At 38.6% G+C, this 26,019-nt stretch overlaps 1 protein-coding gene across 1 annotated transcript in view; it reads right to left on the reverse strand.

The window, feature by feature from the left end:
- Positions 1 to 26,019, reverse strand: part of camta1a (calmodulin binding transcription activator 1a) — a 385,900-nt gene that overhangs the window by 194,562 nt on the left and 165,319 nt on the right. The window contains exon 4 of the mRNA XM_016257232.1: positions 15,258 to 15,325. Within this exon, the coding sequence (XP_016112718.1) occupies positions 15,258 to 15,325 (68 nt within the window). The remainder of the gene's footprint in view (positions 1 to 15,257; positions 15,326 to 26,019) is intronic.

The raw sequence follows: 26,019 nt of genomic DNA on the forward strand, positions 1-26,019 counted from the left end.
CGCTCCTTTGTCGAATCTGCCGGCCGCGCCGTTCTCAAGCCCACCGCCTCTGCTCAATCTAGCCCGGCCTCAGCTCACGCCTCGTTTGTAATGGGTTTTAATGTTTTTGTTTCATCGCTCCGGCCTGGACACGGCATCAACAGTATGGGGAGGGGCGTAACATTTCCATCACACACTTGAGGTATTCGGCCAATCACAACGCACTGGATAGCTGGCCAATCAGAGCACACCTTGCTTTTCAGACCGATGAGCTTTGTAAAAATCGACGCGTTTCAAAAAGGCGGGGCATAGAGGAGAAACAATAATGTACAGTATGTGGAAAATAATGTGTTTTTTTAACTTTAAACCGCATAAACACATTTCATTACACCAAATACACAAAATAATGTTATTTTTAGCAGCATCATATGACCCCTTTAATAAAAACTATAATAGTATCAGAATGATACTAAAGTTAACATTTGAATGTAAGAAAGAAGAAAGAAAAAACAAACAAATATAAAAGCCGCCCATTTGGCTCAAGTGCTATATTCCAAGTCCATTTGGAAGATTCTTTCCAAGCACATGGGTTTGGAATGATGTGAGAGTCAGTAAATAATGCCAGGATTTTCATGTTTAAGTCGTATTCCATTACAAAAGTAGAGTACAACCAAAAACAGCAGTGCACATTAAATGTGATCACCGCAAATATGCTGTCTGAACTATATGTTCCTTTGTTATGGACCTGAAGTACAGACTGTTCCTCACAGCAGGAGGATTTAGAGACATTTTAGCAGGGCAACTTTCTGTCTTTTACCCATCCAATGTCATTTTAAAAGTTAGCACCTTTCAAAAATCACCTAGTCAAACAGGCTTTGCTGAACAGCGGTTCCCTTGCTCCTGCAGCAGTTATTTCATTATTTTCCCTGAGGGGTTGATTACAGAGGGAGGTAATTTATGGGCCACTTCATTGCCAATTCAATGGGCACATCACCTGTAAATAATTGACACTCTTCATGTCCATTCCAACATCATCATATCCAAATCATATTGATGCATCTCTCTCTCCTCAGAGTGAGGTCAGCAGCAAATCCCGCTCTAAATCTACAGCGCGCACACACACAGACACACAGCTCAATTATGCTCCTGGAAAATTCATTCATATTGTATGTTGAGCCATCCATTCCCAAAAAAGAAAAACTACATTTGCATTTCATGAGGGAAACACCAGTGCTTGCAAGGCAGAATAGTATTAAAGTTTAACATAAGCTCAAGTTTTAGGCTTTGGTGCTGCATAAATGAAATGCGCACATCTGTTTTTTTGTTGTCTTTGATCGAGAAACACATAATGCGACCCCGTCTTTGCAGCATACATGTTTAAACAGAAAGAAAGGATCAATCAAAATGCAAATAAAGAGTAGCATCGTAATAATAACAAAACACACTCAAGAATTTCAGCTGCAATTCAGTATATAAATATTACAATGATATTATTGCTGTTGGCTCGATTTGGAATGGCAAATATTCTAATAATATAAGTCAAGTGGAGTACAGAGTTTAATCTGAATTTTTCTAAAAAAAAGTATACATTTGTAAAACTGCCGACCTTACATCATAGAGCTGCATCTGGGCTGGCAGAAAACTGAAGAACAGAATAATTAAGGAATATCAATACACTCCTGCTTTGCAAGCACTGTAATGAAGGATTTAGTGTGTTGTCATTAGTTTTAAACAACTTGATTTAGCTAGATTATGTTTTAAGCTCACAAGTAAACATTCACTCTACCAAACACGATGAAAAATGAAAAGAAAATAGCTCAAGAATTGCTTTCGTCAGATGTCTAATAGATAAGATCAACAGAACTGCTATAATTTTCTATAATGACTGTAAGGGAGAGAACACGCATCTTACACTTTCAGAGGTTTGATGAAAATCTGCCCCATTTTAGCTAAATAAATCCAGGATCAACACTGCGATCCCATGTCTAAACACACCCGAATGATTAGGTATGAGATCAGAGATCCTGTTTGTCTGAATTATTCCAGACTGCCAGCAGAAATTGCCTGTTTCTGAAGCTGTTCATTAAGTCGCCTCTAAACCTTGAATTGACAGCCATTTTTAACTTCATAAAAAAGTTATGAATATTAATTTTCCAATTTGAAATGGCTCTTACCTCTCCTTTCCCATCTTTCCTTCAAACACACATACTAAAAATGGCTGAATAATTTATCAATTGGCTTCTTACACTTTAGACAATTAATTCAGTGATGCAAAATTAATTATGGGTAGTCCCTTTCCAAGCCCGTCCTTTCACAGATTGTAATGGAGCATTTGAAGGGAAAAGCTTTATGGCCTGCAGTCAGAACTCAAGGCGGCTGAATACATTAAAGTCCTCAACGGTTCATGTAACAGAATGACAGTAATGTAAAGCAACACTTATATCACAAGAGGTGAGCCTCTACACCTATGTGTGTGTGTCTGCTAAAGACAAAAGCGGTTGTGGAAGGAGATAAAGTGAAACGAGTGAACGAGAAAGGAAGAGGGAGAGCGCACGCAACGGGTAGAACACTGGCCCGGGTGCTGTCGTGCCCTAAATCAATGGCATCCACTCCTAGAGCATGCTGTCCTGCTGCTGGTGACTTGTGAGTGGTAGGAGAGCCTTGGCCTGTCATGAGGGTTATATATAAGCTATTGATTCCAGGAGCTCTCCGGCACGTCTCTCCGGCTGTGTCTGTACACACAGCATCGCTCCTCTCTGACTCGCTGACTGACAGCACACTGTTCACAGCATGGCCAGACTGATATGTTCTGGATTTGGATTAATGACCTGTAACAGGGAGCCCAGTGGGTTGCACGTGTGTGTTTGCACCACACACATAGAAATGCTGACATGCACTAATGTGGTATGATTTTCACTGGGAATCTAATAATCACACATACATTTTATAAAAAAATACAGAAAGAAAGAAAGAATCCATGACTGTCAGGTGTGACAAAAATTCTGCACCCTGCACATATATGTATAAAAAAGTATGCCAAGGATATGTGTATGTGCGTAATGATAACATCATGGCATGTGTCCTGTTGCTCTGTGTACGGTTTATACATAGGGTCACACACATAGGCACGCTGTGTTCTTCCTGTGCCACTCCACCCCGCTGGAGACCTGCAGATGGAACCGGACTGGTGTCTGTGTGCAGCACTGAAGTGTGGTGGGGCAGGTTACTCACGAAGCTCCCTGGAACATACCCAGGTCCAATTTTTCTATCCTTCTCCTTACATAACACCAAGAGAACACCCTCAGTCCGGCTTCCCGTCCATTCTGCTTTCAGATGGAGCAGGACTGATCGTTTCCAGCTCCACTGTGCCAGGAGAGAACCTGCTGGGGCACTGCCTCTACGCCACCCACAGAAACTGCACCTTTCATCCAGCATGAGTCCATAAGGGTCCCGTAATCTAAAAATAACTATATTGTGTATATATAAATCAATTCAAGGAATATTCTATGTTCAGTACGAGTTAAGCAAAATCAACAGCATTTGTGGTATGATTACCCAAATAATAATAATATTTTCCACTTGTCCCTTCTTATAAAATAAAATAATAATTAAATAAATAAAAAACAATTAAAAATTAAAATATAAAATAATAAATAAATAAATAAATAAAATAAAATAAAAACATTTTAAAAGTTTCAATACTCAGTAGACGTAAACATGATTAACAATTTTAGTATGAAAACACTGCGTACTAACCTTTTATGTGCAAAGTTTATCCAATTTTACAACTTTATTACCATGACAATGCAATACCATAAATCCTAAAATAACTGTAAAAATTATTTAAACCGCTTTACAGATAAAATAATACACACGTTTTAACAGAAGAGTTAATGTAAATGTTCTTACCAACTGATTAGCTTTACTGCTTTTAAATGCTCCAAACATGAACCCCATTCAATTACATGTTAAGTGCCTTAACCATAACCTTGATTTTTGCTTCTTTTTAAAGACACAAAAATGGACTAGACAAAATTATTTTACAACATTACACCACAAATTCTGTTGAATGAGCACTTGTACTGAAACTGAAATACTTTTTTATTATTAATAATAATGCTCAATCTCAGGAGAATACTCTAAAGAGCAGGACATTTAATCTCATTGCTGTAAAGGAGAACTGAGATGATCACATTTGTGGCACCTTTCACATGAAGATGCCCACCACAACACACATAACTCAACACAAAGAGAGAATGATAAAACAGATATGGTGGGCTGAGGTAGCTAAGACAGTGGCATATGAAACCAGGAGGCGCAGAGGATTGAGAGATACAGGGGGATTCTGGAGGAGTATAATCATTTAGCTATGCTATTGTGTATGTGCGTGTGCTTCCATGTCTGAAGAACAGTACAGGGGCTGCTTGGAGCTGACAGGCCGCCAGTGTGCTGTGCACCGGTGCAGAAGCACTAATTGAATTAAGTCTTTATTATTACACTGCAGTGGCAGCACTTCTCCCCATTTCGGCCCGCTTGGCTGACACTTTCTCCTTGAACACCTGCTTGACATCAACTTTTCTTTCCAGCTTAATTATTCAACCATCCCCTCATTCAGTGGGCCTCCTCCTGCAGCCTCCCCTTACACTGCCGGCATTAGTGTTTACACTTGGTCACGCTCCTTTAATTGTGCCCGAATCTCTTCAGGTTAACCTCTTTGCTCTCTGCCCGTTGGCACATGGACAAATGGCATGCAGAGGCATTTCCTGTGGCTGCTGTTTGGGCAACAGTTTGATCTCTCTGCAACAGAGACTATACTGATCTCGACTGGAAAAGCTTGATTCCTCTCTGTGATTGGCTTGCAAGCGACGTTTTAAAGGGAAAGTGTAGCCATAAATAAAAATTCAGTCATTATTTGCACAACCTCATGTCGTTCCAAACCTGTATGACTTTCTTTCTTCTGCAGAATACAAAACAAGATATTCTGAAAACAATTTTTGTCCATACAATCAAAGTCAGTGGGGTCCAAAAAGAACATTGGACCCTACTGCCTTACAATAAATGGACAAAACACATGCGCCACAGAAAAACAAAAGTCAGACGGGTTTGGAACGACTTTTTTATAGAGTCCTATACCTTTAAGAGATCAAATAAACTGAGCATGAAGCTTGAGATGCCACCCATGCACATCTCTGGCCAGGATATGTTTCCATAAACAGGCCCTAAACCATTTGACTGACTCAAGTCTGTCAATCTCCATCTCAATCCATTCTGACTTTCTGCATTTTTTTTCTGCACTCTCTCTCTCGCCCTCCCTTTTTACTCTATGTGTGATGTCCCCTCCCTTCTTTAAGCCACATTCATCATAACTCAGCCCATCTCCATTTGACTCACTCGCTTTCTTCTTATCGACATGTTTCCATTTTCCTCTGCTTTATCCCTCCATCATCTTCACTCTCTGTCCCCTTTCCATTTTTCATCCACTCTCTTTCTCCTCCAATTGACTTGTATGTCTTCCTTTCTGTCCCTGCTCTCTGTACCCTTCTCTCTCGCAATCTCTATTTTCCCATCTTCCTCCAGGGTGTGAGTGGCTCTTGCCCAGGGGGCCAGTGGGTGGCATGGTTGCCCTTGATCAGGCCCCAGGCTTGGCAGCTCTTTTGTGGGGCATTGTGTCCTCTCAGGGCATGTGGATGGATGGGGGGCGTTGACGTCAGTCTGGCTAAACTTCAATCACTCTACCTGGGGAAGGTTAGAGGTTTTGACTAATAGGCAGAGCTGACATATTTGTGGACTTCAGACTCAAACATCTTCCTGCATTATGGCTTTCATCCTCTGCTACTCTCTTTCATTCTGGTTTAATACGTACTATCTGCAAGTACATGATGAACACAAATGCTTCTAGAGATAGCAACAAAAATGGGCACACACTCTTACAAATAAAAAAATCCAACTGATAGAGCACTAATTTAAGTGTTGCTGTGGAGTGTGTGTTCATTTACTTGAGTTGTTGCAAATGCAATTTGCTGTTAGTGTGGCTGGGACTGTGTGCCCATTTGTGTTGTTATAGCTTGGGCCCTTCTTCTGTGCTGGCGGTGTTGCTGTAGGTTTTAATCAAAGCTGTGTCTTTTGGAGTGCTCTGCTGCGAGCTGTGCTGGAGTGGATGCTGGGACAGGGAGCAGGGAGGAGCAGGAAAACAGTAAGAAATAGAGAGAAATAGAAAAAGAGAGGTGTATTGCATAAAGCCATGAGGGTGGCAGACAACAATGTCATTGCAGGTCCTCAGAAAAGAGCCACTTATTGTTTTATAGCTTCAGCGTAGGAAGCTCCAGCAAGCTGTGCCCAACTTCTCTCTTGTTTCAGCGTCCACTACAGAGCCATAAGACATTCAATCACAAGCACAGACTAACCAATATGAGATTAAAGCCCAAGACTAGACTAGCTTCCCCTGAGGAGGTCAGGTAAACTGGTGTTTCACAGACATACTTTGTGATTTTAATCCCATCTGAATCAAATGCGTTCTGAGTTTTTCTTACGAAACTCCCAGTAAAATTACCTGATGTTTTTGGCTAACTCAGGAGTCCTCTGAGAAATCTAATGCTTTTTTTTTTACCTTCATTGAACACCGTAACTAAAGTTACATTTCTTTTTGTGTTGCCAGGTGCACCTTCACTATGGATTTAGGCCATTTTGCAAAGGATTTTAGATAAAATAACAGTTGGTGATTCAAGCATTGCTGGCATCCCATCTGAAGTATAAAGAGAATTAAATAATTAAAGAGTTGATCACACATATTACATTTATGAATAAATAAATTAAATGAATAAATTACATTTTAAAATATATTAAAATCAAAAATAATTCATTTTAAATTGTCATAATTTTCATAATCGCAAACAAATCTCACCAAACTCAAACTTTTGAATGGTATTGTATATAAAATAAAAAATATGCTACATATATAGTATAAGTCTTGTTTATTTCACTGGGTTTCATAATGTATGCAACAACAACAACAACAAAAACACACACTGTAATCTTCATAATAATTACAGAGATCCCAATCCTGTCCAGACCAGGTTAAATCAAAGATGCTCTCTGTTAATAATTCAGACGTCATTCTGAAAACTAATCTTGTCCGTTTAGTGCTTAATGCGACAGCTGAGGTTACTAGCATCTCCTTAAATTAGCATTAAAAGAATAGTTCATTCAAAATGAAAATTCTGCCACTATTTAATCACCCTAACGTGCTTCCAGACTCATATAACTTTAATTTTTTCCCCCTGGGACACAAAAGGAAATGGATAAACTACACCAAACACAATGCCAGCAGATATTTTAAAGATGTACAGTAACTCAAAACAAAACCGAGATGGATGTAAAATAATGCTCATGGATATATGGCTTGCTTTCTTCTAAGCTCCTCAAACAAAAAAAGATCTGATGCCATGAGCTCTGCAAATCCAGTGATTAGTTCTTCCTCAAAAGCATTTACTGTATTCACAGGGTATCTTGTAAACAATATATTTCTAGGCGGCCTGGTACCTTTGTCCTTTTTTCAGTCAAGGACTAAGGTGTGGGATGGCAATAATGAGAGAACAGTATTGCTGGATGCCTTCCAGAGACATATGACGTAAACCTGAGGCCAGCCAGCATAGTGCATGAAGCTGAGTGAAGGACAGGTGCTTCAGCTCACCCTCAAACATTAATGAACTAGATCTTGACAGCAAGTTTGTCTATAAATCATCCAGGACCTCCATCTCACATTAGTTTATGAACAAAGACGCTTGAAGGGAGCTAGCTGACAAACTAGCACGTGTTTACTTAGAACAAATTAAATGATACCTACTGTGAACTGAAATATGGTTCAAAAGAAACAACTCTTTAAGATGTTTGTAGAGATTGTCCACTGACACTCAGAACGCAAGCATTAGCATGTTCAGTCTTCTGATGTTCAGTGCTAATAATCTTATTTCTCCAGTCTAGACTATAGAGTTTCTCATTAAAGAAAGTGTGTATGTGATTTTGTGTGTGCGTGTGTTGAAAAAGCAGTGAATCCCGGCTCTTTTTACGCAGTCAGCGCTGCGGGGCTTCAGCCGAGTTCACCTAAATCACAAGGCGGCTCCGGCTTTCATTAACACTTAATGCAGAGCTCTCCTTTTAATAGAAATGGAAAAGGAGGTGGCCGCCAGTGTAAATTAAAGTGTGGTGTGCGCTGGAGTTGAGGGAGATTTTCTGGGCTTTGACAGGTATGGCCTGAATTAGCTGTAGTGTTGTTCCAGTGGCTGGCGTGCAAGCGGTCTTATTGATTTTAACCATTGTTGCACTTCCTGTCTGAAAGGGAATGTTCATTACAGCAACCAAATGCATCAATCACAGCGACTTTAGCCTTGGATTATTTAAAGACACAGCGCTGAACCTAAGCAAATTATAATAAACTTCTTTTATACACTACTGGTCAAAAGTGTGAAATAACTGATATTTTTAATTTATAATTTACTTCTGTGATGGCAAAGCTGAATTTTCATCAGCCATAACTCGAGTCTTCAGTGTCACATGATCCTTCAGAAATATAACATTGCATAACATGCTTTGGTGCTTAAGAAACATTTCTAATTATTATTAGTGTTGAAAATGGTTGTGCTGCTTCATATCTATATTTATTATTCAGCAATGATGCATTGCATTGACCAAAAGTGATAGTACAGACATAAATGTTACAAAAGATTTCTGCATTTCTAGAGTATTTTAAATAAATGTTGTTTATTGAACCTTCTATTCATCAGTGAATTTAAAAAATGTATCACGGTGTGCACAAAAATATTGAGCAGCACAAACTGTTTTCAACATTGATAATAAGAACAATCATTCGTAATTGAGCACCAAATCACAATAGTCAAATTATTTCTGAATGTGACACTGAAGTCTGGAATGAATTTAATAATATATAATAAATATATAATATAAATATCATAAAATAAATTACATCTTAATTTATTTTAAAATGCAAAAATAATTTTAAATTTTAATAATATTCCACAATATTACTCTTTTTAATGTATTTTTGATCATGTGCAGCCTTGGTAAGCATAAGAGATTTATTCAAAAACATAAAAAAAAAAACAATTATTCCAAATTTTACACCGGTAGTGTATAAATAGATTAATTAAGATTAAGAGTTTATTCCCGTGTTTGTACTGACTTCATCATGCACAAGTCTTGTTTGTTGTGGTTCTCTCTAGTGACTGATCTCTTGGTAATACGAATAGAATATTCCTTCTGTCTTATCACAAGCTTGGCTCGATCTTCACATGTTTGTTCTGTATGTACCTGAGAGTGTGTGCCTGTGTATGTGTGTTCAGAGCCCCAGGCTACGCCTCCATACATGCATGGCCTACTGCTTAGCTATTACACTCTCCATGGCCCATTGACCTCTGCCTCCCTTGTCTCTCCAGCCTGGCCTGCCCAGAGGCTGAGTCAGTTCCTGTAGCCTGGCGCCTCAGAGCTGTTGGCTTCCACCGGGAAGGAGGAGGAGCAAATGACATACTGCAAGAAAATCACTTAACCACATACCCCCTCTCATAACCCTTGAACCTTAACCTTCACTCTGCCTTGACCACCGGAAAAAAAGTGTAGCTTTTAGTCAAAGCACAGCTGTCATTTGCCTCTCTCTTTCTTCCTCTGCCTCTCTTTTAAAAATATCCATACTAAATGAAAACCACCACATGCTGATAAAATAATATTCATCAAACAATTCCATCCCTCATGTTCACTGTTGAAAATAACTTGTTTGCTTAATTTTCAATAATTAAAAGATAAATGATAAATTAAATTAATATTTTATGCCTTCATTTGATAACCAGAAAAATGTAAATACACAACACAGAATTTCTGAGGGAAAAAAAATTCATAAGGCTACTTTAAGAAAAAAAATGACTGAATGAAGTTGTTTTATGCATTCAAATAATTAGACATGCTAAAACACAGAATTAGGTAACAATAAATAATATGGTGAGAAAAAAATAAAACATTTCATAGGGCCCTAAACATGTAATTTTTGTCAAACTTTTAATAAATTGAGGTGAAAATGTATACGTTTAATGATTTTAATTAATTAGACATGCTTTTTAATTAATACATTTAATTTAACTATTAAAAAGGAGTCGAGAAAAATTTAAATGGAAAAAACTGAATTTAGGAAAAAATAAAACGGATTTCATAGGGCCCTAACTATCCCTCAGCTTTGCCGCGCCCCCCAGTTTGGCAACCACTGCTTTATTCTTTTAAATTGATACATTAATCGTGTTTATTATATATTTTTTATTAAAGTGGAAATAAGTTTACTAAATAATATAAACTTGACTGACTGCTTCACTTCCACTTTAAAGGGATATTTATGTTGTTTATTATTTATTTTTATCTATACTATTTAGAATTTTTGTGCAATTACTTGGGTGTCAGTTGAGTTTGTGGCAAAACATTTAGCAGTGTTTACATGTTTATTACTGCATACAATTTATTCAAATAGATGTTTAATTTCATAAAGTACAAGCTGATTTCAAAATGCACCTACTTTTTTGCATTTTGTGTTTTTCAGTTGAATGAAAGACTATTTTTCCCTATACATTTCATCATTGAGGATTTCTTAAAAAAAGTAAAAAAAATCTGGTCTGGTCTCGTTCTCGTGAACCCAGTCTCGTGTCTCGTCTTGTGGGATAAGTGTCTCGTCACACCCCTATTTTTTATATTTAAATAATTCGCCACTGATGAATCAAACGCAAGTTTTGGGCAGTGTAGAGTAGCGCTTGTTGTTTGTCATTTCTCCGATCACAAATGCAGACATGGTTTTATGTTTACGCGGCACGATGCAACGCAACACGTAAAAAGACAGTATAAGTCATTATAATCCGTAATTACGTCCCCACTGGATGCAACAAATGCCTCGTTTATAATGGGTTTTAATGTTTTTGTCTTGTCGCTCCGGCTGGGACAGGGCATCACAGTATGGTAAGGGCCGTAACATTTCCGTCACATGCTTGAGGTATTCGGCCAATCACAACGCACTGGATAGCTGGCCAATCAGAGCACACCTCGCTTTTCAGACCGATGAGCTTTGTAAAAATCGACGTGTTTCAGAGAGGCGGGCCATAGAGGAGAAACAATAATGTACAGTATGTGGAAAATAATGTTTTTTGAACCTTAAACCGCATAAACACATTTCATTACACCAAATACACAAAATAATGTTCTTTTCAGCAACATCATATGACCCCTTTAACTGAAAATGAATAAATAAAATCTACAATAATTACTATTAGAAGAAAAGGGGCAATCTCATTCTTACATCTTTACTGGATATGGATGTAAGATGACTCATTTTAAATGTGGTAAATTTGGTAAAAGTTCTTTTTTTTCTTAAAGAAGTGCACAAGTTTAAAGTTGCAAGACATAGACTATAAGCCACGAAACTCTCATTCTGATTTTATAGAGTCTTTAAAGGATCACTGTCTGGTCACCATTCTGGATTCAAAAAGCCCTGAGCGTGTGCCGTAACTGCCGTTACAACATTCCACTGCATACAGTGTGCACTAGAGCTCCTCCCAATCTTCTTTTAGACAGTGATAATACACATTACTGAGCGCGGAGCCTGTAATAAGTGAGTGCAGAGAAGTACACTTTATTCATGGGCTAATTTTTTTGTGTTGGAGATAAAAAGCCGACGGGGTGCTCTTCAACTCATCTCTAGCAATTACACAAGGAAATGTCTTATAATTGGCTTTTGCTTTATGTCCAGCCATTATCAATGTCCCTTACAGGCAGAGAGAAAAATTGGGAGGAAGTTGGAGTACTCAAAGTCCATTTGCACATGAATTAGAATTGTTAATAGCGATGTGCAAAACTACATCTTTTCAAAATCAAGTAGTTTGTTGCCTGACAAATTTTTCTTATACGGACCATATATAATTATAGGCTGGATTTGGGGTCATCTGACCTCGATTGTCCCATTCTTATGGGGCGTTTATATAAGATATGTTCTTGTCTTTTTTCAATTTAAACTCAGTATTAAAAATGCAGCGACCATGACAAACTGCTAAAACAACAATGCAACAGTCAAAGACCTTGCAATGGCCAGTAGATTGTCTATAACAAAGTAAAAGTGGATATATCATGCAAACATCCCCATCACAAATTACCTCACAAATTGACTAGTCAGTTGTAAGATGCAAGACAGAAATTAAGATATATATAGAGAGAGAGAAAGAGATGACACTGCGTTTAATACACTATGAACAAGCATGAAAGATGGTGGGATCCCTCATCAGCTATGGTGGCAATTCTATGCCATTAATAACCGAGCGCACCACTGATGCTGGCGCGTGTGGTAAAGCAATTCCGTGAGAGGAAAACAGATTTACATGCGAGGAAACGGGAGCCCGCAAGCTAATTTCAAACCCTCATTTCAAACCCTAAAATTCAAATGCTTTTACTTTCCTGAACTGGGCGGTTATTTGCTGCATTCAAGTACACAACCTGCAAATACAAAGGAAAAAAGAATAATGCAACAAAAAGAACACAAATAAATACATTGGAACTGAATGTATTACAAGCTTCTTTTCCATAAACAGGAATCAATTTTCATATACATCATCGTGAATGGACTGATTTTGATAGCAGATGACTAGTAACACTGTAAATCAAATGCATACATGGCGAAACCTGTGATTTATAGGAACACAGACTAAACAAACCTTCAAATATTACGATGTATCTATTTACAAGATTAAAGATAAAACATTTTGAAAACTTTACTGTCATTCCTATAGCTTTATATATAGCCTGTGAGTGTGTGGATGCATCATTACAGTCTTTAAAAAGGGTTCATATGTGTATCTCTTATCATCAGAAGACTGCAATCATTAGTAAACCGAAGATAAGGCATCTGAAAAAGATCTACTCTATGAACAATGCATTAAATTACATTAAATTAAGACAAAATAAATAAATAAAACAAGCAAATGAAACGATAACTGACATGTCCACTGGTGCCATGTCTTAAGTCAAGAGAATTATAAATCATCTTATAACAGGCGTCCAAAACTGACTTCCGGAAAAGAGGAATAACCAATGACATTTGAGGTTACAATTAAAACAGCAAGCTCCGCCCCACGACTGACAAAAATAAAAGTGTTTGCGCGAGCAGGTGAGGGAAGATCGAGCGCGAGGATGTGGGGAATGATCACGCGCGCGCGAGGGCTTGTATTGCACGCAGAGGACGTCACGCGCGCGCGAGGGTTTGAAATGAGCTTGCGGGCTCCTGTTTCCTCGCGTGTAAATCTGTTTTCCTCTCGCGGAATTGCTTTACCGCGTGCACCAGCATCAGTGGTGCGCTCGGTTATTAATGGCATAGAATTGCCGCCATAATCAGCTTTGGTTTTACTCTGTGCCGATGACGCCCAGCACTTCCTATGTGCAGACTGGAGGAAAGCATAAGAGTGAGCAGTTTCCAGTGTCTGGAACTGAGGAGAAGGGACTCTGAGCTGTCTAATAGTATAAGATCGACTCTCTCTAATTGGGAGAGAAGTGGGACTTCCTTCTGGAAGCAGGCGGGAGATGGAGAAAGCACTGTTCTGTTTCGACAAACTGGATAGAACAGGAGACTGGAGGGCTTAACCTGAGGCTAGGAAAACAGACTGAAGAAACACACAGACTTAAACCCTGGCACGTACACACACTGATACACAGTGTGTGTGCCCACACTATAAGCTTCTTAAAATATTACACCATAAGAGACCTGACATTGTGCATCGGAGGATAAATTAAATGTAGTTTTTCCCAAAAATCTCCCCCACCTTCAAGTAACCTTCCTACTCTTATCTCTTTTTAATGATTGGTTGCATCTACTGTCTGTGCGGAGTGAGTTTTACTCTTGGTGATTGAAGACACTCTTACACTCTGTCCTAACCTGGTGGGATACAACAAATTTACAGAGTATAGTATTTTTTTCCTGTTTGCACTGAAAGTGAACTAAGCCAAAATACACAATCAGCTATATTTAATATGTAACAACTATGTGGAACAGAATTTTCAACCAATGAGATCACTGTGGACAGGGCTTCATTCATCCATGTATGTATGTACTGTATGTATTTATTTATTTATTGCACTGTGCCAACATATTAGACCCTTTTTTTTACATTTCTCATTAGATTATGTAATTGTAAGAAAAAATAATAAAATAATAAAATAATAAAAAAATTAACAAATGAATACTACCATGATGTAAAAATACTACAAATACAGAACTTAACATTTGATTGTTTTCTTCACATTACAGTAATTTGTTTAATCAAAATGTATTCATTTATTTTGATTTTATGGTTAAACACATCTTAGACATGTTCTTGACAGGTTCGATTATTTATGAAGTAGTCCCCCAAATCCTGCTATCCCAGATAGGCTAAACAGCCAGCGTAGCCACAGCGGCAACCACTGTCCCCGCCTAACTCTGAATCGTCTGCATCAGCAGCATCATTGATGCTGGATAAGTGCCACTCCATTACACATCAAATCCACCACCGCTGACCTGGCTTACAATCAAAACTTTAGGAGTCGGCTGTCCACGGCAGTCCTCAAAGTACCAGCACAATAACACACTTAGCAAAATATCGTCTAATTATCGTTATCGTAATCCCAGAAAATATCAAGATATTATTTTTTGTCAATATCGCACACCCCTAATAGTCAGTCTATTTAAAAAATACACAAATCCTACTCTTGTGGGGTTTGGGAAGATGTAAATTCACCAGAGCTGCTTCAGACCCCAGGGCGAGTTATCAGCCATAAACCAAGATGACAGATTGATTCAGGTGCATGCGCATATAGACGTGGCATGCTCACTTTTCCCTCTTCAATGTCAGTCAACACCTACCATCTACTTCTGAGCAGCTAGACAGCTTTCAGCTCACACCTTCATTTATTAGAGGACGTTTAATTTGCTGTTAGATATGAACACATTACCATCGCACTCACAAAAGAAATGAGAGCAGAGCATTGAGCTAAGAGCTCTGCTAATAGGCTATTTGCAGTTATTAGTCCACATTAATAATCAATTACCTGTCAGGCAAACTCTTTTTTAACCCAACTTTTAAGATAGCGGTGATCCTCGAGTGGGTTGTTGGGGAAACTCCAGCTAATGGCTTCATTTAAACATCACGGCGATAAAACCTGGAATTCTGGGGGGAAAGAGATTTCTGATGGTCAGTTGACAAGATGGATATTCTTACCTTGTTTTAGGGGATGTTGTCAACCATTCTTCATGCTTTTCAAATGTTATCAAGTATGCTGCAATTTCCTGTCAAACAGAAGACAGAAAGACAGGTAGGCGTTACTGTTAGAGAATATCAACAGCCTTTTAACATGTGTGCATTAATAAACTGAAATGAATGGATTATAAAGCACTCAAAATTAAACATGCATTAAAATCAATTTTAAAATGTCTATCTAAGACTATGTTGCATTCTAAACCGAATTGCGGGCTCAGGAACAGCACTGTGGAAATTGCATTCAGAGGATTTTGTGGACGTAGTTGCTCCCTCATTGTCTGAAGCTCACATTATATTATGTGAAGATGTGAATGAGATGAAAACCTCCTTACAGTGGCTGTTTGATTGCTGTAACAAAAGAGAAATCATTTCTTGGGATGCACAACAAGCATGACAGCAGATGATGCGATTTCTGGTACCGATGTTAACCCAGTCATCACTGTCACCCAACAAAAGAGACAAGTGGATGAGTGAAACGTATCCCATCATTCCTTCACAAAGCTAATCATGGGAAATGAAAGCAGACCGGGTACTGACAAGCAACCTCATGATTACCTGTGACAGCCAGCCATTCATTTCACATTGAGGGCATTTGTCATACAAAGACAGCAGGAAATGCGGAGGGACACAAATGATGTTATCAAAAAGGAGTCCAATTATTTACTGATCTTAGCACATTGTTCTGGGTAAATTAAGATGAAATGGAATAAACAGCTTTAAGGAAAGATTTGTAAAGACTTTACTATTTATGTATTAGTTTGTGGCAGTAATGTTACATGCAGATCCAAAAGATTAATCACAGGTACATACTGTACCAGCATAAAAGTGATCTACTTTGATTTCATTACAGTTTTAAAATTCAAATGGCTTTTCTTTGAAATCACTTAAATAGTGGTTCACCAAAAAACGGTCAATCAATAAGCTTACTTTCTAGAACATTACATCAACCAGTCTACACAATGTAAATCCATCACACTACAATCAATTTCAATATTCTGAGCTTGACAATATTTTATTTACTAACCTAATTAAACACTGTAAGCCTATCAATAATAGCCCAAATTCTACTCGATTCCCAAAAACCAATGGTATTCAGTTGCCCTTAGGAGGTGTAATATATATTTATAGTCAGTAACTCTATGTTTTAATTCTGTCACGGTTGGCAGTAGAGCCATCCCTTGAGGTACCAGGGTGCCAAGACTGGCAGAACCTACACAGAGAACGCTGGAGTTGGTGATGGCCTGCAGGTGCTGTCTGAGAGATCGCATAGCGCTGTTCTGATTAACGTTCTGCCCTCCTGTCATCAAGGCCAGAGGGAAAGAGACAAGGACGAGTGGAAGATGCTGTGGAATATGACCATGGAGAAGAGGAAGAGAACCTCTCCTTAATAAAAAAACACACACACTTGCCATGGCTTGCCAAACTGAAAATGCTACAGATGAGTTACTATATTGCATTTTTCAAAAGCTGTAAGCGGGATCTTCACAAATATAAACCAAGTTTTGCAGTAACTACACTTGCACTTAATTTGTTTTGCTAATTAAAAAAGAGAAAACTTGATCTTACTAAACACTCATTTAAAACAGTTCATGTGTGCGGTTCAGAAAATAAAATAAGTCCTTGGTGCATGGTGCTAATTTACCACAGTGCTTGTGAGTAATGTTTGGGTTTACAAGCCAGAAAGACAGCCAGGGGCGAAACTCCTTAATTGACCTTGAGGCCCATTTGAGATTGTTCTTCTTTATCGTTTTCCCATTAAAAGTCAACATGCCGACCTCAGAGCTAGGGGGATGAGCCGAGAGGCCCGGTCCAGTAAATAAAAGCCAAACGTCGGCATCCCCCACCCACTCCCCGAACAGATGTCGAGGATTATTCCAACCCCCGATCAGCCATAAAGGTGCAATAACCTTACGGTGAGAAAAAAAAAAAAACACAAACAAAAACAGAGGAGCCATTAAACAGCTGCGAGAAACAAAGTTTGTGCTGTGTTATAATGAGCGGCTAGTTCTCTGTTGAGTAGATTTGGTGCAGATGGGGCATCAAAGTCTGGCCAGCAGCTGTCAATCAAGTGCTCTTTAAAACTTGGGTCAGTGATATATGAGTGTCCATGATAAAGAAAAGAATAAATCTTTAAAAATATACTCTTTGTATTCCTGTTGGTTTTATATGGTTTTGAAAAACCCCTTTCAAGTAAAGTTTCAAATTTCAGTTTTCCAATATGTTCAAAAGATTTTATATATACACATATATGATATTTTGAAAATACTGGAAAACTATTTCTTCTGTAGTGAAACAATTAGTCATCTTGAGGAAAAAAAATTAATAAATAAAAAAAGTATACACTACAAATGTTTGCCTTGGTCCAGCTGAAATATGCACGTTGCTGGTCAAGAGTGATGTACATGACAAGAACCACCACATTGTTTGCAAGCAGAACATTTGTCAACCAGAAAGATTATAATGTTAAATTATAATTAAATTAAAATAGGCAAGTGTCTTTGAGCCATTAAAAATAAAAAAATTTATGTAGTTCTCTTGTTCACTTGAATTACATTGAGAAAAAACCTGGAATGTTTTCCTCCAAAACTTTAATGTCTCTTCGACTGAAGAAAGAAAGTAATATACATCTTGGATGGCCTGGGGGTGAGTAAATAATCAGGAAATTTTCATTTTTGGACGAACTATTTCTTTAAATCTCATGTGGTGTGGTGACATTATATTTATAATATAAAAAATGTATGTGTATATATTATATAAATATCATGTCACTACACCACATGAGATTTATGAGATTTACAGTTTTTTTTTAAATAATATCATTAAGATTTTATGATTCATTATAATACCATGTTTGTTAATGTTAAGAAATCAAATCATAGAGGTGGCATTGTATTTTTGAACAAAACAAAAAACACATCATTGTCCTACCTACCACATACAGGTTTGATTAAGTCAAAAGGTAGCAAATAATCTTTATAAACCAAAAACAGTGTGCCACAAAGCTGCCTGTACATGTATGCGCCTGACATCTCTGCACCACACTCCAGCATTACTACAAAGGAGAAGAGGACCTTGACATTGGAGAGTCTGTAAAATCCATGTATCAGGAGCTTACATCAGAAAAGCTGATTACTGAGAACCGTGTCTACCTGCACCTGTTTAAAATGCTCTTAATATGCTAAATGGTGTCACCTCTACAAGGTGAACTAGCATACATGAAACACTTTCTTTCACCTTTTTTCTCCATGTCCTCCTGTTTCTGTCTCCATCTGAGGGCAACGCGTAAACGAGAACCTCTGATAGGCACATCTCTGATTCAATTTTAAAAACACCTCCCTGATAGGATACCAGACAACAGCGGCCTCAATTTTCACTCAAACTGTCATCCACGACAGCAGCTAAAGCAAGAGGGTCTTTTGTGAATATAAGGAAACGTCTGGCAATTTAAAATAAAATATGACACGCATATTTCCCTTCCTTTGTTTCTGGTGTGGAAAATTGACACAATAACAGCATAATGCAAGCAAACACAATTTCGCCCAATCCTTCCATCCTTTTTAAATCTAGAGGAGACAGAGAAGCAGCTATGCAAATGCAATTCCCATCACATTTCTCCTGCGCACAAGACGCTGCTTGTATTGGCAGACATTTGATGAGGCGTTTGTTCCACCGGTAGTAAGCGTGTCCCTGGCTGACCCTCGGTGAGCGTGTTTGTCGTCTCTACCTTTTGCTTTTGAGTCTTAGATTGATGTTGGTAAGGAGAGGTGTCGGAAGCATCAAAATTCAGTTTGAAGTGACAGGGCTGATCACTTGAAACAACGACAGACATTCCATTAAAAGCGGAGATCGGCATCTATCTGACATTATCCCAGCACCCATCAGACACTTGCCTATAAACACCATCCATACCACATCTCACTGTTCCTATGAGCCATTGAGCAATTGAGACTAAAAAGCTCATAGACATTCTCAGGGGAACATACTCCTCTATTTGAATACTAATACTCTATTAAATCTAAATCTAATTTAAGTCTTTGGGACTGTTTAATTTAAAGGTCCCGATGTCTCTTTTGAGTCTGAAACAAAAAAGTGACTTGATCAAATGGATTCATCATTCACAGCGTGAGTTTTCATGGGTTGCGCATATGTCAACCTCATTCTTTCAACCCACACTGTTTTCCACTAGCACTCCCAGACTTTAGTGTACTTCTCTGAAAAGAGTCTTATACTAAAACACACTTTCAAGCTTTCTGCAGCATTCTACTCTGTTATAAAGGCACAAATAAGTCCCAGATATAGTGGAGTAAGTAAATGGGTTACAGAATGCCTTTACAGTATAAGATAAATGTTCTTGAGAAACAGATGCGAGCCTACAGGATATTTGCTTACTTTATATAGAACTGTATAAAATGATGATGCTTTCATTAGATTGAATAGTGAATAAACTGAATTCATGTACAGTGGGGTCCAAACTTCTGAGACTAAATTGAAAATCTGGGATTCAAAATGTAATTTAAACCTGGAAGTAAACAAAGGATGCTGAAAATAAAATAAAATGATAAGATGACTTCATGTTACTCTAATTGGTGGACTTTTTGACACTTTACATGTTACAATCCTTAAAGTTTTGGTGGAGTGCTTGGTGTCACACAGTATATGATTCTGACCTTGTTCTCCACTTGAGAGCAGGAAGTCTGTGCAAGAGGGGAAGATGGATATGAGGGATTGGGGGGCGGGATGAGCCTCTCAACCGATTCTATTCCCCATGATACCTTGTTCTCACTGGAAAGTGAGGTCATCTGATATTTCCTGCAGGGCAACCCATGAAACTGACCTGGCCAGGGCAGGGTGCAAATGGATTTGAGGGAAACCAGGGGAGAGGATTGAACTACCCAGGCATCCCTTAGGGCGAATTGAAATGCAATTAGACATAGAAGAGAGTGATACGCAGGGAGTGACAGTTGAGGAGGGAACAGGGAGATGAGAGGATAAATGAACGAGTGTGGGAGAGGTGTGAGGGTATAACAGACGAACGAGAGTCAGCGGGGATGAGAAAAGGTCAAGGACTTGAGAAAAAGCTGTGGAGCTCTGCATCTCTCACACAGCTCATTAAAAACAAGCACATCATTGTAAGGTAGTTTACACACTTCAGGAGATGTGCATTAAATGGATGAAATGAATAGGGTTCATCCTGACCTGTTATCAGACACACTGACAACTCCTTTTATATCTAAAAGCTACAGTTCACACTGCCCCAACCAACTCCAGCAAAAAAACAGCACCAACAGTTGTTGGATTTTCTTGCATCAGCATGTTTAGCCAGTTGGTGTTTGCTGAAAATGAAAATAACAGTTATATCTCAACATTTCTCAACATTCTAATGCTGCATTCACATCATGTTGAAATTATCATAATAATCAACTTCCAACCACTCACAACTTCAAACTCACACTATAAGTGAGAAACTCAGTTTATGAATGGAAATGAGTCACTTTATGCATTACTTTCTGATGATTATTTTTCTACTCCAAACTATTGCTGAGAATTTAAATGCAGGCTAAAAAAGCTTATTTTTAACAAAATAAAATAAGGGATGAGATGATCATTTTATTAAACACAGCAGCTACAGTAAAGTACTGCTGTTAAAGCATAAGCACAAAACAAAATACTAAAGCATTATGAAATTCATCTTAATTTTACAATTGAACAACCTGTAATTATTGAAAATATTGTATTAAATAAGAAACATCCAAAATAGATGCATAGATAAATAAATAAAAATATTCACTTGTGAACTACAGGTTTTTGAAAAAAATAATAATAAAAGGATATCTCACATAAATAATTCACAGTACATTAAAGAGCATAAAAATGACATTTTGCAGCGGTCTACAACAAATTTACACACTGATCCATTTCAGCATTTAAAAAAAGGCATTGGAAAAAAATTCTGGGGATGTTCAGAATATCACAACAATTGAACTCTAACAGCCAATTGTACAATTTTTGAAATGAGTTTTTCGTTTAGATAACCCTACAGTTCAGAAGATCACGAAAGTCATGCATAGAACAGAATATTCTGTGTGCTTAAATAAAAAAAATTTCAACATATAAGAAATATAATTTATAAAGATACTTTATAACATTCATTAAATCTATGGATACTTTTAAAAGAAAAAGACAACGGGAGAGTAAGTTTGAAAATATTCAAGAGGAATGTGAGTTCAGCCAGAAAGCCACAGAGTAGGAAAGAGAAGCGAGTAAGAAGAGAGAGCAAACAACAAAAGCACTCTGACTCCTGACAGCTGCACTTGGCATCTGCTGGCATGGTGAGGTGCTGTTCTACGAGTCCCTGAGCAGGGTTAAAAAGCTTTGCTTTCCAGTCAACCACCTATTAATCCCTGCATGCAGCCTCCTTGAGCAGCCCAAATGAGGAGCAGGAACGGCACTCGCAGCCGACTCGGAGTTATAGCTCCTCTGCGCACGCCCCGCCACGGCCATTCAATACCCATGATGCTCGGTGCTGCGCCCTCTTCCAAAGCTTTTGGCCACCAACCTGCCAACTCGACAGAAAGCAGTGGGACGTGGCGTACCCTGTAAACAGGTCTGTAGGACGTGCAGAACCCTGTCAGCACGCTCTGAATACATCTGGTCTGTAACCGGGCAGGATGGAATCCATTTACTGCACACAGGAAACCCTCTCTGCTCTGAAAGTGTCTTCAAGGCCCTTTGCCCTTTCCCATAATATGCTTTTAAAGGGTGTGGGCCGATCATATCTCTTTCCCAGCACTGGTCAGACAAACAGCCAGTCTTAACTGCCCAATAGCCTACATTATACATACAGTTGGGCCGAGATCAATTCTGAATTGATCCAGAATAGCTTAGATGTTTTCCAGCTGGTGGTCAGTGTTTGGCTTGGCATGCTGATTCGCCTGCGGTGCACCTCCCAGGTCCCAGATACTTCGAGGCCCCTCAAAATAAATTATCCTCATCTCACAGCATTAAATCCTCCCCATCAAGGGCTGAGTGAGTGACTGAGCTCCAGTCGTTCTGTCTAGGCCTTCTGTTTCCACAGCACAGCCTCTCTGAGTGGAGGAGGAGGATGTATTGTGGGAGGGAAGTGTTCGCACTTAGCAAGATTGTTTTGCTGCTAGTGCCAGGTCCCACTGCACGGGATAGAAATTAAACTGCTCTTTGAGGGGATGTCATCATTTTAGAGAAGAAAAAAGTAGAGATGGTAAGCGTCACCTCCCCTCGTAACAACTCCGCTCTGAGCATGACAGCTCAGCCTTGGCTATGCATCCCAAGGTCTGTGTATGAAAAGTATGTGACGGGACAAGCAATGATTTCGTCTGCCACAACAATAGGTCGTCTTTGAATGATCTTTCTCAGCAAATATCAAAATATGTGATTGAGATTAATTTGATTACATGCTATGCTAATTGATCTGAATACATGCTGATTAAATAATTTAATTTTAATCGATTGACACACCTAATAATCATATTTGCCAAGAGAAACATCTGCTGAGAAGGGAATATGGAAGGTGAAAAATACACTCTTTTGCATCAATGTGCAAATAAATCCACAACTGTCAGAAGTAAATAAAGCAAACTCCATGGTTGTACAGCATTCAGAATTGAAAGGATGAAAGATAGAATGACAGAAAGAACAAAAGATAAAATGACAGAAAGGACAGACAAAGATAGAAAGGACAAAATATAGAATGATAGAAAGGACAAAAGACAGAATGGCAGAAAGGACAGATAGACAGAATAATGTAACAATAGATAGATATATAGAAGATAGATAAAATGACAGAACAAAAAGAACAATAGAACAATAAACAGACAGAACAATAGATAGATATATAGAAGGATAGATAAAACAACAGATAGAACAAAAAGAAGAAAAGAATGATAGATAGATAGGATTATAGAACGATAGATAGATAGGATTATAGAACGATACAGTAGACAGACAGACAGATAGACAGATAGATAGATAGATAGATAGATAGATAGATAGATAGATAGATAGATAGATAGATAGATAGATAGATAGATAGATAGATAGATAGATAGATAAACTACCTGTAGGACATGGCCAATTCCAACTCATGAATTCAAAATGAGCACAACCCTGTATGGAACTATAACTAGAGTTGAATGTTCTGGCATCACACACTACAGGGTCTGCATGATAAATCCCTCCAATTCAAATTTCATGTGGTCAGAATGAAGGAAGAGGGGAAGTTAAGGAGGCCCTCTGCCACTTGCCTTGGGCACCAAAGCTCAGATGCACATCCTCTGCCTTATCCTGCTTTTTCTTGGATGTGGGGGAGGATTGAGCAGTTCTTCGGTTGGGACACAATAGGATACTCTATTCCCTCATGTGGCGATGAAGAGGCTCATTTGTAAATGTCGGCCATTCGCTCCCACTCTCACTAGCTCCATGGGGAGCAGCCAGGTTCACTTCCCAGAGTCCTGCGGCGCTCTCCTCCAATCTGCCCTCTCGTGTCCGTGCTTGGAGCCTTCTTCATCATCTATACAGCAGGACACCTCCCCGCTCCAGCTTCCCATAAGCCACCATCCGCCCCAGCAAGGAGAGAAGAGTGATGTCTCCATTACCACATGCAGGACGGCCCTTCTGCCATGGCTAAACAGGGAAGTACTGGGATCTTTCTCTGGACAGCTGTTTTTGTAGCTTAATTTTTTTACTACTATTGTCAATCAAATAAAAATTCTAATGAAATTAATTAAACTACAGGCCAATTAATTAATCAAATGCACAGTATTTAAATACGATCAATACAGTATGTATTGAGAAAAAAGCTGATGAATAATTTTTTTTTCTTTTTATATATTTACTACACAACGCTATCCTAATGTTATGGCACTTATCAAATGATATTTGAGTTCTTCCAATGTCCTTTTGAGACATGTTACAACTTAAACTGCCAATCAAACCTTGAGTGATTTAATAGTGGTGACAGTGCCATTCCAAGTGTGAGACAGACCCATTTTGGGGGGATCATGGGTGGAGTGGGAATTAGAGTAAGAAGTGAGTCTAATGCAGTGTCACTGAGTCTCATTGACGAGTCCCTATGGCGCACATGAAGTGTGAGAAAATAGGGTGAGAGACAGACACCACAGAGCCCTGGCAGACCTGGCAGATCATTCACAGGACTCTCACAAAGCCCTTCTTTAACCACTGACAGACTCCAGACTTGAACTAGTGCTTGACTTGACACATAATCATGAGGATTTCTGATGACTTGACCAAGTAAAGGGGTATTGAGACTCAAATCAGTCACAAAATAACAAATTTTCCAACAACAGCTTTAATGATTTATCAAAAAGACAGGTATGCAATTAGCCTAGACCTACACAACCAGTTAAATAATGCTATCTGTTATATTCCAAATATGTAATGCTATTCACTGTGGTGTAGCAAGTTACCTATCTTGGATAGTTCATTATTTTACAAATCTGCAGGTATAGCCTTAAATCCATGGATATTCAGAAATACATATTTGTATGGTAGTTGGTAATTGCTTGCCTCTAAACCACCGTACTGTCACTCTGTGTTCAGTAAAGAAAGTAAGAACTGTATAATGTAAGGCTGAACATTTTAGGTGTATAGTTACATTTGCAAAATGTGTGGTTGCTTGCTGTGAGCAGACCCCTAACCCTAAGCATTACACTTCCTTTAAATCATGTGACTTACTGAGGAGATGCTGTGCTATTACCTTTCTTATGACAAAATGGGCAAATATCAAGGGCAAAATATCATTAGTTTACATGTAAAACAATTGCATGGACTCAAGTCTGGTCTCAGCAACTACTCTCCTCTTCTGGAAAAAGGAGCAGGTCTATTAGGCTGTGCCTCTACTTTCGTGCACTTTGCCAGCCTGTTTATTACAGAGCCCAGAATCAATTAATGCTGGAATTATCCAGTGAATTCCACTATTCAGCACAGCAAATGACTGGGGCACCCTTGCGTGAAACCAATTTCGAACTTTTAATTCGAGGCATGCCCACAACCACCTACTGGGCTCTGTGCAAAAACGCGCTTCACTTCGACTGTCCTGCCAGTGCCGGTCACCCGTGCAGCCCAGCACGTGGTTTGTGCACCGCTCTGCTCTATAAAGAAACAACACAAGAATAAGAAACAATGCAGACAGAGGGAAAACTAAAGTTTCTAGTGTTCAAACTAAAATCAATCCATTAGCATTGGGAGAAGAAATGTCTTCTCAACAGAAAGACATGTCTAAAACTGCACTGACAGGAAAAACATGTTAGGAAATTCATAGGTACAGGTAGAAGAGTTATTTCAGCTCAACAAAAGTTGTGCTTTACAGAATAGAGAAACAGCCTGCAGAACTAGACATTTTCAAAATTGGCTAGAACTAAAACTAAAGTTGAACTAAAAAGTCTTAACAGTGCAAGTTTTACTTCTCTACGGTTTTGCCATGCACCTACTAATAGATTAAACTGAATAGTAAAAATGACTATAATAATAATATTGGTCATCGTTTCTTCTTTAAAAAATGGCAAAGAACAGGCGTACACACACACACAAAAATACTAGAAATCACAGAGAAGCCGGCAGGCAGGGTACACTCTCTGTTCAAATTAGCTGGTCCACCTAAAGTGAGCTTTAATGGAGCACTGAACTGAGTCCTACTCATCACTCAGAGGGACTCGTCGTCACTCTCTCC

Source organism: Sinocyclocheilus grahami, unplaced genomic scaffold (genome assembly GCF_001515645.1).
Source record: "Sinocyclocheilus grahami isolate Dianchi unplaced genomic scaffold, SAMN03320097.WGS_v1.1 scaffold29.1, whole genome shotgun sequence".
NCBI classification, from domain to species: domain Eukaryota; kingdom Metazoa; phylum Chordata; class Actinopteri; order Cypriniformes; family Cyprinidae; genus Sinocyclocheilus; species Sinocyclocheilus grahami.